The sequence below is a fragment of the Plectropomus leopardus genome, chromosome 20, assembly GCF_026936395.1.
Source record: "Plectropomus leopardus strain MGB_pleo_1.0 chromosome 20, ASM2693639v1, whole genome shotgun sequence".
NCBI lineage: Eukaryota > Metazoa > Chordata > Actinopteri > Perciformes > Serranidae > Plectropomus > Plectropomus leopardus.
The window spans coordinates 17313354-17329849 of NC_142195.1; the positions used below are offsets into that span (position 1 = coordinate 17313354).

At 39.2% G+C, this 16496-nt stretch overlaps 1 protein-coding gene across 3 annotated transcripts in view; it reads left to right on the top strand.

Moving 5' to 3' along the window:
• The window catches only part of strbp (spermatid perinuclear RNA binding protein), a 104287-nt gene that overhangs the window by 41924 nt on the left and 45867 nt on the right, over positions 1–16496 (top strand). For all 3 annotated transcript variants that reach the window (XM_088070777.1, XM_088070776.1, XM_042508862.2), the window contains exon 3: positions 14902–15082. In XM_088070777.1, coding sequence (XP_087926903.1) covers positions 15080–15082 — 3 coding nt within the window. In that variant the 5' untranslated portion in view covers positions 14902–15079. The remainder of the gene's footprint in view (positions 1–14901; positions 15083–16496) is intronic.

Below are 16496 nucleotides of genomic sequence, written 5' to 3' on the forward strand. Positions count from 1 at the left end.
CTGTGTTTATAAATGAAAATGGACAGAACGAGAGAAAAAGAGAATGGACACAGCACTGACATATTAGGCACCGCTGTGTGTGTGTGTGTGTGTGTGTGTGTGTGTGTGTGTGTGTGTGTGTGTGTGTGTGTGTGTGTGTGTGTGTGTGTGTGTGTGTGTGTGTTTGTTAGCCTGCCTGCCAGTGTGTGTTGTGGTGTTGAAGCCCATTAGGGAATTACTTCACATCTGGACAACCCTAGCTGTCCTCATACACTCACAGCTCATGTTTTAACAACATTACATAGACAAAAACTTCTGACAGTTCTCTCCAAATAATTTTAGATAACTGTTTTGATATTTTGTGATCTGCTGTATTGGCTTTAAACAATCCTCAGATTTGAAAGTCATTGTTTTAATAGAGCATATCAAAATTGTTTTTTTTTTTTCTTGATGTTACACGTAATACAATTAGACCAAATTTGAGATTTAAAGGAAAAGCTACACTCAATCTAGCTTCAAAGTGTCGATATTTACTATTTTTTCTTCTATATTTCCCCTCGCTACCCCCTAACGTATTTTCACCTACATATCTTTGCATCACAATCTATTAATGAGTCCATCATTCAATGAATAGATAATTTGCTGTGTGTCGATAACACTTTTTGTTTGCTATTTATTTATTATTAGTTTCTGTAGGTTTTCAGAAACCCACACTTCTTTCACTTTTTACTTAAATTTGACAGCTGGCGTTAATGTGATCAGTGTTCATAACTACTTATATATTCACGGGCCTGTTTGGACAAACACACACACAAAGGTTTGGGGGCGTGACAGCTTCATGTGTTGGCAAACATGAGCTTAGCGGTGAAGAGCCTTTCAAGCAGGATTAAGCTGCTAAGTGTCAATGGAACAGACAACTAGGCCAAAGACCACTAGGGTATCACTTACACAGCAACAATCAGTGTCAGTGTGTCTGTATGGTAGTATGCAATGTAGGTAATGTTACAGCGGTGCGGTAGATTTTTAATTTAAAAAACAAACAGACAAGGAAATCAGCAGCACACACACGCGCACACACATGCGCACACACATGCGCACACACATGCGCACACACATGCGCACACACGCGCGCGCACACACTGTATGCACATTCACAAGTCTTCCCACAGACCATGGACTGTGGAGGCTCGGCAGAGCCCTGGCAGGACCATCTGTTCCTGCTGCAGCAGGAGCCTACCAGTGCTCACAGACACACACAGACACACACACAGTTACAGCATGCTTCAGTTCTGGCATAGTGATAGTCTATTTATTCCCCACGCTGACGCAGGACAGTATTCAATTGTGTGTGTGTGTATGTGGCAGTTCAGTTTTCAGTTAAAAGTAAGGTAACCCCCAGAGATGACAGGCAGATTGATAGATAGTAGGGTTGGGCATGAGTACCCAATTACTCAATTTGGACTTCAGTATTCATTCAGTGTATAGAGTAATCCCCCCTTTTTTTTTAGAGCTGCTACAGAGATGCCCCGGCCTACAAATTATATTACAGACATAAAGGAACATGCTTGTTTGGTATAGACCTTAGCAGAAATCACATCATTTTTTTTTTTGTATTTTTACAGTGAAAATGAAATGTAAAAAATACCATTTTCCATTCCTACTAAAATTGTGACTTATATTGCATCTATCAAAAATAATTGTGATATGATTTATTTTTGGCACATTGTGAAGCCCTACTTGTTTTTTGTTGATAAAATAACATATACATTTATATTAAATATCTTTATAAACTGATCCTTATCAATGGTATAAGTTTATATTTTGGATGGGATGCAGTGATGTAACTGGTATTCTTGAGTATCTGCACAGACCCATATAGCAAAATCTAGTAAAATGAGAGTATTTTGACAAATTAATCTAAATGACTATACAGTGCAAGATATGCAATGTTAAAATATCAAACTGTAGCTAATCCCTATTGTTTTGGGGGGGGGGTTCTATTTTTGCAAGTACTTGATTACTTTATAATTATTTAATTTGAGCATTGGAATCTGAAAATTACAGTTCCTTATAAATAGATGGACAAACAAAACCCACTGACACCAACTAACATATGGCTTTTATTTTTAATGGGAAAGGTTGAAATCGGCTTTCACACCCAGGACAAATGACTCTGCTGTAGTCGCAGGTATTTATCAGCTCCAGCTCCAATTGGCTTCCATTGGCAGTGATTTAAATACAACACCCGGGCGGGTGCGCTAATTTTAGCCCCTTTACTGGTGAGATGCAGACCACCACAAAATACTGTTGTATCTGCCCAAGCAGGGCTCAAGCAGTGATCCAAAACCAGCATCGCATCTGAGAGACAGCCAGAATAAGTAAAAGATATAAAAAAGAAGTAACCACTGTAACATTGTCACTTGCCTCCGTGCTGATTTCTAGTGCTTATTAACTTGTTTATTAACATGTTTTGTGGCCTATCTGTGACGTTGACTGTGACACATCTGTAGAAAAGACAGAAAGGCATACTTGACTGCAGTGTACACGTCTCTAATTTACTGGCAGTGGGAAAGGAGTCTGTTGTTTATTTTTAGTGGTTGTCCCGCATTTAAAAACACCTGCATAAATGCTTATTTTGGTGGGAAAAGGGTAATACAGGCTGAATTGTGAAGAGGATATTGGAGTGATGTGTAGAGGTATTTAAAAAAAAAAAAAAAGAAAAAGAAATTAAATTAATTCGCAGTGCAGCCTTTGTTACGTCATATTATCACGCGGTAGATATTCTCTACATATATTCTCTCTATATTTTTTCTTGTTCTCCAGTACTCTCTAATAGTGAAGTGTGAATACTTGAATATGTAACTTACTTAAAATGCCCATCCCTAATGACCACTAAGACAGACAGACAGATAGATAGATAGATAGATAGATAGATAGATAGATAGATAGATAGAATCTCTCATCAGAAACTGATGCTGCAAAACTGCACACACATACAGAAACTGCACACACATACAGATTTTCTCCATCTTAATAATCGACCGGGGGAGTTACACTCCCCTGTCAATGTTATCTATTTCCTTCTGAGAAGCTACATCAGCGATTCCTTGCTTTTTGCCATCTCATCAATACTCTGCGCTCTGACCTCCCCTGGCCTGCACCTGGACCCAGTCAAGACAGAACCACAGTGTAGTACTCAAAAAAACATATGCAGGGAAACAAGAGTGTCTTTCTTCAAGGCAAGCAGTGGACACATAGTTTTGTAAGCTATGTTTACGAGTGATATTTGATGACGGAATCCCAGGAAAGCCTACAAATATAGAGAAGACAAACATGAAAATGCTTACCAAAAGGAGCTCATCAGTGGCACAGAAATCAATGACTGGGTTCAACAAAACTTGACCTAACCTTGTCCTGCTAATATTGTGGATTAGAGCACCATTTTTAATCAATAAACCAAAACATGGTCATTCATCCTCACTAGCCAGTTTAAAGGCTGTGTTCCGTACATACATATGTATATAATATGTATCTAGTGTTCTTGTTTGGGCCTTTTGTGACGCACTTCTTGTTTGTAGGATTTCAAAAGAAGCAAAGACGCAGTTAGAGGTAATAGCAACTGAACTGCTGAACACTGTTAGTGTTGAGTCATCACATTGAGCATTTATTTCAACAACATTTATATAGGAAGTTATCTATTCTAATAGATTTTTGTACCTAACGAAATGACTTACTGACCCTGACAGAATGACCTACACCACAGTACTCTCTGAAAGAAATTTGTACCTGACGGAATGATCTACGTCACATTTATCTACATTTACACAGGAAGCAGCCCACTCTGATAGATATTTGTAGCTGACAGAGTGACCTACACCACATTTAAATACATTTACACAGGAAGTAGTTCATTCTAATAGATTTTTGTACCTAACAGAATGACCTACTGCACCTGACAGATTGACCGACTCCACATTTAAAGTAAAACATTGTTGCAAAAAAACCCTTTTTTTCTGTTAAAGTTTTGTAAATACAATAAAAACCTGAAGGGCTTTTGTCATTATCACATCACAACAAGGACAACACGATAAGGATGACAAACAAAATGGAGTCTTGATAATTGACAAAATTGAATGTAATCCCAGTCACTCTGAGACTTTAAGACTGAGCAACTTGTTAATACCACTGTGAGAAAACAAAAGAGAAGTAGGAGGGCTAAGATAAATTGGAACAGACCAGGTGCATAAGTTGAGATCAGCGGGGAAATCAGTGTGGTAGTCAGTAGGAGAAGTAATTGCTTTTGTGCGTGTGTGTTCAGTGGAGTCAGTGCGTGGACCACTGTGATAGTGAGGAGAATCATGCTCACTTATTCGTGAGACAGATCTTTCCATCTCTATTTGGCATTTGTCTTCAGAATACGTGGTCATTAAAATCGGACTGTTATCCCATGTTCTGCGAACATATGAATAAATAAAACACATATCAATAGCAGAAGTCTGGTCCACCACTTCATGACACAAAAAAGACACAGAATGAATGTATTTGTATAGTACAACAACTATATTGTTTAGTAAAAAAATTAATTTCTACTCCCCTTGAAACAGTTCTTGATTGAATGGCTGGAATAAGAACCAGCAGGTCTCCTTGTTCTAAGAAATCAAGAGTATTAGTTTTAAATGAACGTGTGATGTTTTAATCAGCCAATTCCTGACAGTGTAGTTGTTCTGCCCATTACCACACCTGTTAATTACTCTCTGTGCCAAGTGATCAACAGTTGCAGTGTTATAGAGGAGAAGACAAAGAAAACAAAAATCGAAAAACAATATATAAGTCACTAAAGGAGGAGCTAATCAGAGAAAAGGAGAGGGAAACTGGGACATTAACGAAGTTGACAAAAACTGCAATAATAGAATATAAACTCTATACATTTCGACCTACGTGTTTTTTGGCTTTGAAAAAGATGCAAATAAGAATTAACAGGAATGAGGAAAGACGACAGCACACCTCCCTGCCATCACCATTACGCACATGCAGTACATACCTGACACCATGTCCCTGGTGTCCTTTGTTCTAATATCCTTTCAGCATGTGTCGAGCTTGCTGCATAGTTCTGCATTAATGAGACATAATGCAGACAGTATCTACTGTATGGCATGTCACTTTCTCCTGATCATGTCTCCTCTATATAGGGTGTGGTGCATGAACGCTCATACCTTTGAGTGGTATTAATTTATTGCAGCTCATGTGCATGCATTTTATACAGATGAAAACTTGTTCCTGTACACAAAAATTGTGTACAGGAACAAGAATTATGTGTAAAAAGAGTATTCTTTTAGCATTTTTTTTAGCTTTTAAGTACAGTCTAAAGATCTGTCAGACAGTGTACAAAGTAGTGGCTTTCTTGTACTTCTAACTCTTTCTTCACATTTCTATTAAAGGCATACTTCACCACCCAAACTACCATTAACATATCAGTAATGTACCAGTTACCTTGAATTTGTGAAGAAAACGTTTTTTTGCAAGCCTCCAGTGAATGAAGAGTCCAAAATTCTTGATGAATTGAATTCATAGGAAACTGCAACAGCAAAACTATGTCAAATCAATTAATAAACTCTCTCACAACTTGTCCAGTATAATCCAAGTCTCATTTATCCATTTGTATGCTCAGTACTACTCAAACAGACAGCCCCTTTCCGACAGGGATCTAAACTAAAAGCAAAACTTATCGATGCTGTCTTTTAAAGCCAGACTCCCATGACAAAAACATTTATTTTCTGTAGCTGAAAACGGGAGCTGCTATACTGACCCTGCCTCAGTCAGATAGTTTACTGAGTTGTTTTGTGACTTTGCAGATTTCAAACTAACCCTTTAAAACACCAAAATCAAAAAATAATAAACTAACTAACAGTAAGGCAGTGTTAGTCCAGCAGCCACCTTGTTCAGCAAAGTATGATTGTTTTTGTCAATGGAGTCTGGCTTTGAAGAGAGCATAGATAAATTTTACTTGTAGTGTGGTTCCCTATTGCAAAGGGCTGTGTGGGAAGTACTGAGCATACAGCTGGATAAATGAGGCTTGTGTTGTACTTCACAAGTTGTGTAAGAGCTTTAAACAGCTATTTTGATATAGTTTTGCTGTTGTTAAGTGTGGTTGTCAATGACTTCAAATCACCAAGAATTTTCTCATTTTTTGGATTCTTCATTCACTGTGAACATAAGTGTGGAAAACTTTTCTTCAGGAATTTAAAATACAGTACATGGAGTAAGTAAACAATATACAAAATGGTCATTTAGGGGGTGAAGTATTTCTTTAAAGGAGCCTCTCACTAGTGGACCACTCAATGTTCCTTGCAATCTACTGCCAAATTAGCATTGCTTGCTTGTTTATTGCTATTGCTAGTAGGTCATAACCCAAGAATTTGCCCCTCAGGTCTCATTAATCCGAGGTTGTGAGAAGTTATTGTTTTTCCATCCTGCTGTCTTACAAACAATCATGGTTAATCTCATCACTTCAGTTCCAGGTATTTGTCAAGTCATCCTTGACATAAGAGGGCTAAAGTAGTTTTTAAAACTTTTGCACACCCTGATGCTACTTTCAAATATGTGTGTATGCCTGTGCTCACAGGGACTGGATTGTTTCTGTCACCTTAAATGGCATGTGTACATTTACACATACACCCTCCATTTGAGGACAGTAGATCTCCCAAGCCCCTCTAATATTTATGAGGTGTTTGGTAGTCACGCTGTCATCACTGCTGGCCCGGCATTCCTCTCATATTTTGATGACTGGTTGATTATTTCCACCATTCAGGAGCGAGCAATCAAGCACAGCCTCTTCTGCTATGTGAACCAGTAGAGCCTCACAGTAGCAAAGGCAACCTTATATTCAGTCAGGAAGCAGTTTATGGACATGTCTCTCAACTCTCCGTGAAATACAGCCTCTTCCTTTGGCTACAGGGCATGCTGACTGCATCTTCCACAGTAGTGCCATTGGACCCTTCAACCCTTCAGTTATGTATAAATGGGCTCCACACCACATGGTACAAGAACAGTCAGGGTCAGAGTGTCCAACCTTTGCCTCTAGCCCTAAAACCATAAGGAGAACAGTGTATCTAACCAAAAGGTTGCCCTCCTCTATTTGTCTTCAGTTTTTCAAATTTTACACTTTCATTGGACTACAAATCCCAGTCCAGCTCCTGATAGGCTGGCCACTTTCACACTGTAACTACTGTTGTTGTGTTTTTCTTCTTTTTGACATGTCTTCTTATCTGTGAAGGAAATACTTCCTTAATTCTTGAAAAGTATGTAAATGTGGAATTTTCTGTTATCTGGAAAGTAACTTAGGTTCTTATCTGAGGAAGAAATCATTGTTTATTTCTGGAAAGGGAAGCAGTTGATTATGGAAAGGAAAAGCCCTCATAACCTAAGGCTGCATAGAACTGCAATATTTAGTGTCACATTTTCAGTGAGTTACACTGACAGTTAATCATAGTGATCAATGCAATACAGTGCATGCAGCTTTACAATGAACTAAAGTTTTACCCATTTTGAATAGTACAAAAATATATAGAAAAGATATGCTCACAAGTAGCAGTTACATAGAATGAATAGTGGCGTACAAATTAGGTACTCAAGATCCTTAGTTTGTAGTGCTTGTAATAGTTGCCATTGCCATTATGCCTTGGTGATTTTTTTGTTTGGCAGGCAGTCTTTGTTTCTTTCCATGTGTGAATGGTAGCAACCCTTAATGTGTTTTAAAAGTCAAAGGTCCTACTCTGAGAAAAAACTATGAGACATTTTATTTGCGCACAGTTACTCTCGTGGCAACAAAAGAAAAACCCTGAGCCCTGGGTTTTCTAGCCCAGATTTCAGTCAAATCATAGTTTCTTCTATTTTAGGCAGCATAATTGCAGTCTAATCTATTAAACAGCTGTGTTTGCAGCACTATAAGGAGCTAAAGAAAAAAAGAATGGAAATAAGGAAACTGATGAGGAAATGAGATGGTTGGAAGAGATAAAGGACTTGAATAACATAATTTATTTGAGAAACAGACATGGAAAGAAATACAGTTTGTAGATAATATTTTCATCCAAAGTCATGCATTTTTACATTTTCATATAAGAACAGAGACTTAACCCTTCTTACACTCTCCTTTGAACATGTGAGCTTTTCTATACCATCTGTTCTGCAGTCAAAATTGAACTTCTGTATTTTCCAATCTATATCTCTGCCCTTACCTTCCTGTAACATTATGTTTCTTATTGGTTGTCTCTCCATCTGTCTCTGTCCTGCTGTCTCATTCCAGCACAGACGGGCCAACAGGCACCAGCCAGCACATTTTTACACAATGCATGCTTCTTCACAACAGAGGTGGTTAGAGAGGTGTATGGGAACGTGATTCTGCATCCATTCTGTTTATTGTGCACTGCCTCCGCCTCCTATGAGTTTCATTATTTGTGTTTGCTGGTCTGGGTGTTTGTCCAGCTCATTACCACACACTTTTGCAGATGTTTTCCCAGATGCAAACATTATGGCACCAGTAGCCCCCCGAGCCAACCACACACAAGTCAGTACTAATATAACATAGAGGCTGCTCACACTCTGAAACAGCCTTTCAGGTGTATGATGAATGTTTAAATATGATGGATCAGAAATAGCATTGGTGAGAAAACTATTCAGGAGAGCAAAAATACCTTTGCAGGGGAAAAATCAACAGTAATGCTCTGAAATAACTTAAGAATAACACCCAGACTTTACTGCCAGAAATATTACCCATATTTACACCTGTTCAAGTTTAGCTTCATAGAGGTCTGCTCCATAGAAGTGTATTGGTTCAGAAAGAGAAGAAAAACATGATAAGAATTGTTGTGGTTTTTTTTACCTAATAATGAGATGTTTATATCTATATGGAGCAGGTCGCTTGATGCCACTAAATCCCACACGCTAACTTAGTAGTTTTGCACTCTGGAAGCTGCAAACAGAAACAGATTGCCAAAATAAAAGTCGGAAATGTATGTCTCTGCAAACCACAGATATGTTATATTTGTTAGTTTTATACATAGAGAATATATTAAAACTATACATTTCAGATTTATTTCATGACAACATTGTGGTTAACGTGTGGTTAGGTTTAGGTACAAAAAAACATTGGTTAAGGCCCGTAAAAGAAAGTGTTTTGGCTTAAAAAATCTGTTTTTTGTCAGCAATTAGGGCTGGACATATGCCAGCGTCGCCTTAAAGATATACCCCTTAGTTGTCAACACAAACACCACTGGAAATTTAATCACCTATTGTTATAAACCATGGATGGTTTCGAACAGCGGTCCTCTATTGTCTGCTGCTTGGTAGCCTTCTTGCTTCGGTGGTACACCATCCACCATTCCCTCCTCCTCTCACTTGATGAGACATCAGCTCATATACATGAACTATGGCACTTTGGAAGTGTTGATATGATATTTATGTAACATAGTATGTGTTGCAGAAACTTACAATGCCAATATTTTCTTCTGGTGACTGGAAATTCAAAAACATCACCTTGGGCACTGGTGAAATTGTGAAGTCCATATTCTAAAGACATTGATATGCTATACAGTAAATCAAAAAACAATCTACAGAATAAAAATAAAAATAATTCTTAATAATTCTCTGCAGCTGTAAATGCATATTACTGTATGTGTGTGTGTGTGTGTGTGTGTGTGTGTGTGTGTGTGTGTGTGTGTGTGTCTATGTGCTGTACAGACCAACTATAGCAAGGTGGGAGTAATATACATAGGTTGATGCACGCTTGAAAAAAGTAAATCACTGGACTCACCTTTTTGTGTTAGATGAGATCTAATTCCAAAAAACTGGAGCAGTAAACTTTTTCCCAGGACGGGGCCAAAGGCTTTCTTGTTTATAATCACACTACAGATGGTTTTTACAGTAGATCATTAGTTTAGGGGTTCACTAAAACACCCTAACAGAGAAAAAATACTAATTTGGTGTTTTAGAATTCATAATTTTATGAAGTGCCAGCACATTTTGGTTGTGGCTGTAATGTTAGATCCATCCTCCAGCTATTCTGGCGTGTAATTAGTGGAGGTCCTTTCAGCGGCGAAATAATGACAGCGTGTCTTGAATTTTGGTATCCTGCTGGCACCGTGGCTGGTAGATGAAACACTAAACTGTGCTGTAATTATTAAACATTTGTCTAAAATATTTTAAAGACTAACGGCTGATAATCTGATTACAATATTAAGCAGATAATCAAAACTGTAAAAGGGAACACATTGTGAAAATAAGCTCCTCCAACACTAATTAGCAGACTCTGGCTTTTGTCAATCCTCTGTCTCCCTTCACTCTGTCTCTTTCCACCGTGCATCTTATTTGATGGTTATCAGATGAGAAAGGTGTAAATTGCTGCTCAGAGCCATCTCAGCAAATTCCCCAGCTCTGCTATCTCTCCTCCATCTTTCAATCACTTCCCATCCCTCGCTCTTTATCCTCTGCCTGATTCCTTTTATCTCTGTAGGGAAAACGGGATGCTATCAGCAACTCTTGGCGCTGGAAGGACACAACACAGGTGTGTGTGTGTGTGTGTGTGTGTGTGTGTGTGTGTGTGTGTGTTTTCCCTTTAAACCATAGAAGAAATATATTCAATAACTATGGAACCAAATTGAGGTGATGATGTGTGTGTGTGTGTGCATGCGTGCATGGGCGCGCACATGCTAATGTGCCACCCCCGGTGTTAATGAGGCAGGGCCTCTGCCAGTTTTCCCCCTCATTCTCCTCTCCTTCTCTAGAGAAAAACACAAAATCACACATTAATGACCTACCAGGACAGTGCGAATAAGAGAGAAGAAGAGGAAAATGGAGAATGGTTACTGGTGGGTTGCGTACAAAAGGAGAGGTGGAGAAATGTAATAATTGGTTAGTGTGAGCCCAAGAAACACAAAGCCACAAGAGGATTTATTACCAAGCAGGCAGCCCCAGTTCGTACAGGCGACACGCGGCCATGCATGTAGCACAGTCCCCTCAGTCGCCCTCTGTCCCAATGGGAGCCAGAGGAGGGTGGGCATACTGTCGGCCACGTATTGTTGTTGTGGAGATCCAGGGCATCATTAAAGCTTTGATTCAAACAGCATTCTATTTTTGTTCTGTTACATTTTTTATGTGCAGTGTATTTTCATTCGTGTACACATGATTTTAATTAAAGGAAAATGAGAAGGAAAGTGCCATGAGAGAGAAACAAAGACAGGGGATTGGTGTTTTTGTTTATCTCTGAATTGCTCTGATAATGAGAATCGAATGGGGGCTGGCACGTTGTTATTATGCTTCTTGGCAGGGTGTTTGCATCTGTGTCTGTGTCTGTGTGTGTGCGCGCTATAATCATGTGCATACAGTCCTAAGTGGCCAAGCCGTGTTGGAAGAGAGCTTACCCCCCTCAGGCACAGAGCACTGGCTGTAAGGTAACTGGCGAAACACAAGTGCATAGACACAGACACTGTCACTGCCAGGTGTGTTGAGGAGGTAATTGCCATTGTGGCAGGCCAGCAGCCAGCGGATAGAGGGAGACCTGGAGAGAAAATGAGGAGCAGCCTCTGGTGGAGTCTGTTCGCCCGAGGGGCCAGCTCAATATCAGCCGTTGTTTATCCGATTCCCCTCTGTCCCCTTACACCACTTTGTATCCTCCTTATAGTTTCGCTCTTTGCCTCTTTTGCCCGCTTTAGTTGCTCCTGCTCATGCACAGTTACAATTCTCTTCGTTTTTATCCGTCTTTTCTCTAACTGCTCACTGCCTCTCTATCTCGCTCTTCTCTTGTTCTCCTGCTCCCACTGAGTTTTCACTGAGAGGCTGCAGCTTCACCACAGTTTAATCCCCCAGCAGGCCTACTCCAGAGCAGACCAACAGTCATGTGCGTGTTTATCTTTTCCGTCCCCTGACAGCATCCAGATAGAGCCCTGGATGTATGAACAGTATACTCAAGGTGATGAGATCCTCCACACATTTGAGACGATGCCAGTGGTAGTTCTGCGAGGTACAGCAGCAGGATACAGTCTGTGATGGATTTTAATAGATGTATGTGCACTTTCTTCTTGATTCTGCCTTATTAATGTCTGTCATATCAGTGCAGTGGCTGCTTCATCTAATTTCTCAGAGATGATGGGTTTTAGAGATCAAACTCAAATGAAATAATGAGGCTCTGGCACCATAGTTTTAATATTGAAGGGTGTTTTTTTTCTTTTTTTGATTAAACAATTAGGCAATCAACAGAAGATTTATCTATAATTATTTTGACACTTGATTTAAGTCTTCCAGTAATGACAGACATTTGCTTTTTCCAGCTACTGCAAAGTGAGAATTTGCTGTTGTTATTCTGTTGTGTTTCACCATAGCTTGAATATTTTTAAGATTTGGACCTGTGAGCACACAAGACAAAACATTTAAAGACGTCACCTTGTGTTCTGTAAAAACTGATATTTTATACAAGGAACAACTAGAAAAAATATTATTATATTATCATTATTTTTATTATTATAGATATCAAATCTAGTTGACGAAAACTTTTGTGCTTAATTGAGATTTAAGTGACTTGAGTAAAGGTAAAAAAGAATCACTCTTTGCAACATTACAAATGAAGTGGGTCCAAATATCGGTTTCTATGCTTCTGTGCCCCATTATTTCCATCATATATTCATATATTCATTTTGGTTCATTTTGTTGTTTGATAGCAGGATTACTGAACAGATACAATTGTGACTTTCATAAAACATGGTGGAAGGGTCTAGTGTGGGCAAAACAAAAAAAAATGGACCAGATCCAAATCACTGTGAGCATAGACAAATTATCTTTTACTTTTGTTGAAATTGCAAATAGGTAATTTGCCCTTGACAGAGGTGTGCACTGTCTGAGTGCCCTTCTATTTTGCTTTGTTTTGATCTCTGTATTTTGAAAAACTTCACTGTTCAGAATTAATGAAATTATTACTGCTGCATTTTCACACACCTGCTTGAACAGGCAACCTCTAAAGCTGGTAGACCTTTGAGAAATCAGCTCATACACGCTGGTGTGAACACATGCACTGCTCTATAAATGTCATTGCTCTGGTTTGACTATGACCAGATGCGTCTGTTTACTGTCAGTGGTGATACTGTTGACATTTCATGTTGTGAATAGGAACGTTGTGTATCTATTCACCACAGCTCACTCCACACTGATAAAACTGGCCCGTGTTTTCATAGCAGCACCAGATGTTTAGTTTTCTCTACGGAGCCCAAAGATGAGCTGAAGTCACAAGTAACTTCATTGAAGCTCAAAAATAACATTTAATTTACTTTTTAGAAAATCACAAAGTTGCTATGAGAGGCAAGGAAAACCGTAAAGATTAGTTGGTTTACTGGCATTCGATAATTTGTTTTGTTCAGTATTCTGGGTTCTATAGAGTCTTTACATCTATTTTATTATTTTACTGTCACCTCTGTTCACTGAAAGGAATAAAAGCCAGGAAGAGATAAGGTTAGAACCATTACTGTCACAATTTGTACTGGAAGGAGCACTCTGAAGAACAGTGGTCGGGCTCTCGACAAGCACTAAACATTATAATTTTGAGTCGGACTCTGAGGTTTTTCAGTCCCTCTACCATTCATCACTGGATGAAGCAGAAGTACACAGGACTAATGAGTTATACATAATAATTTATTTCACAATTTTGTCATTGCTTCTTCCATAAAGTGGTGGGAAATGTCAGTGTACATTGATGATTGCAATGGTATGGACTCACTGTAGAAACAGTGTACTGTACTGTTGACTCAGTAAAATCTCATTTAAATACTCATTTGTCGGACTGGGACAATTTGCTGATGTCCAGATTTAAAACTATCATAGACCAAAACTTGGGCGCTAGTTCCACATGTTTGCTGATCAGACGTTTGCTGATTGCAGCTTTTTCAAAGTGAGAACTTGCATTTATTCACTGTTTAACTTTAATTGTAAACTGAATATCTTTGGGTTTTTTACTTGTGGTCGGATAAGACAAGTCATTAAAAGATGTCACGTTAGGCTCTGGAAAAAAAAAAAGATATTTAACAGACAAAACAACTAGTTAGTTGATCTATAAGCAAATTTTTAGATTCATTGATCATGAAAATAATTGTAAATTGCAGGTCTATATTATTTTTAGATTTCCTGGGTGTTTATGCTGGGATAGCTGTATTATTTATCTATTCAGGCATTTAAAAAATGATCAAAAAGAAAAATTGTGAGACTTAAATTGATCAATTTTTTTCCTACCCTTACTGATTTGTGGTTCTGTATGTAGCCTTTCAGCTAGTGTGTGTGTGTGTGTGTGTGTGTGTGTGTGTGTGTGTGTGTGTGTCTGTGTGTCTGTGTGTGCACATACGTGTGTCTGTGTGTGTGCGTGTGGGTGCATGCGTGTGAATGGAGGAGGGTGTGTAAGGCTTAAGTGTGTAACCTAGTGTATGAAAACAAGAACATGTTTGTTTTACATCCCCCTCCCTCAGACCCGTGCCAGCTCATGAAAAATGAATGAAGGCCTGTGTGGGTGTGCTTGTGTGTGTATGTGTGTCCACATGTCTATCTCCACATGGGTCGATCAGCCATTCCGTCAGATCTTTTACTCAAGGACAGAGATTGCACCCCTGCTGAGAAAACCGTGTGTGTGTGTGCGTTAGTGTGAGAGACAGAAGGAGAATTGGGTGTTGAAAATGAAGGCATGGGTGGAATTGGGTTCTGCAGGATTAGACAGATGCAGGTTACATGTGATGGGGGTTGAAACTACTACTGCCTTTGCTTTGCTTTTTGCCTTTTAAGAAAAGAAGCACCATCTCATTTTCCTCCTGACTCTCCCTCCTGCAGTTGTCGAAACACTGATCAACCTTCCATCCTTTTCTCCCCCTCCTGCTCTCTATCTGTTTCTCCATCTGTCAGAAGCATAACCTCTCGTAGAGCAGTGGCCAGAGTGACAGAGGAGCACATGAGGAGCGGAAACGGCGTGACAGCATCATCCTGACCGGTAACCTTGCTTCTGCTCCCCCACCACACGCCCAGCAACTCCAGAAGCGGGGCGTCAGAAGGAAGGAAGCGTGCAACCACTCCTCCTGCAGGCATGGTAATACTCTCTCTGTCTGTAGCTGCTGCCGTATGTTTCATGTTTTATTTAGGATCCCCATTAGCTACAGAATAGCTGCTGCTATTCTTCCTGGGGTCCAGCACATATTCTTAACATATACAGCGCTTAACATACCTAACAAAACATGTAGCAATAAAAACAAAATAATAATAATAATTTCAACAAGACAAGATAAAAAATAATGATAATATAAGTCAAAGTACATCTGCTTTGACATATTTGACGAGTGCAACCAATTTCTGTTGTCTAAAACCTGATTGGGTCCTGTGTTTTGTTAATTTGTTTAAATAATTGGAATTGCATTTTACTGGTTCTTTTCATAATGTATTTATTATGCTGATTTATTTTGCTTAAGGCAATGTGAAGTCACCTCCAGCAGCGTGTCTCAGAGTGTAGTTATGTTTGTCTGCACTGAGTGATAAGTTCTGATACAATATGTCCGGAGTTTTGGAATGCAGATATTTGTTATAAAAACAAGTAATGAATAGAGCAATCTGTCTTTTACCAGCAACCACTTAAGAGCTCTGTGCATTTTAACCACATTTGTCGAAAGATTACAACATACAACTTGAGGGCAGTTCTTCATTGTATCATTTGTAATTTATTTATCATGGATTCTATAGCATTTGTCCAAGAGCTGAGCAGTAGTCAAGATTTGACATTATTAAGGCCTGAGTTTCTTGTTTGGATGCTGTTTTGCTTCACCAGCTTGTGCGCGCGCGTGTGTGCGTGTGTGCGTGTGTGTGTGTGTGTGTGTGTGTGTGTGTGTGTGTGTGTGTGTGTGTGTGTGTGTGTGTGTGTGTGTGTGTGTGTGTGTGTGTGTGTGTGTGTGTGTGTGTGTGTGTGAGTGTTTGAATGCCTGTGTTGTGGTTGTGTTGACTTCGATGCTAGTGGATTATCCACAATAGAGAGAGAAGGAAACACTTTCCAGACCGGAGAGTATGCGAGTTAAATCTGATAAGATGTTCTAGACATGACAACAGAGTGTGTGTGAGTGTGTGTGAGTGTGTGTGAGTGTGTGTGTGTGTGTGTGTGTGTGTGTGTGTGTGTGTGTGACAGAAAGATTCCTCATGAGAGGCAGTGCAGACAGGAGTGTACAGCTTTGCATAGACGGGGAGGAACTCTACAGGCTGTATGTTAAGATTGGGGAAAGAGAAGACAGAAGAATACAAGAGATGGAGAAGGTGAGACCTGGGCAAATTGGCTTGATTTCTTTCAAAATCAGGGGAAAGAGGCGGCAAGCAACTGGCCCCCCAAATTAGCAAGGAATTGATAAGTTACAAGAAAATTACCTGATAAAAAGCACAAAAAAGAAAGGTTGAAAAAACAAAAAAATGTACTCAATAGAGTGCTAAAAATTAGTATTTTTCTCTTTTCCGTAACATAATTTTAC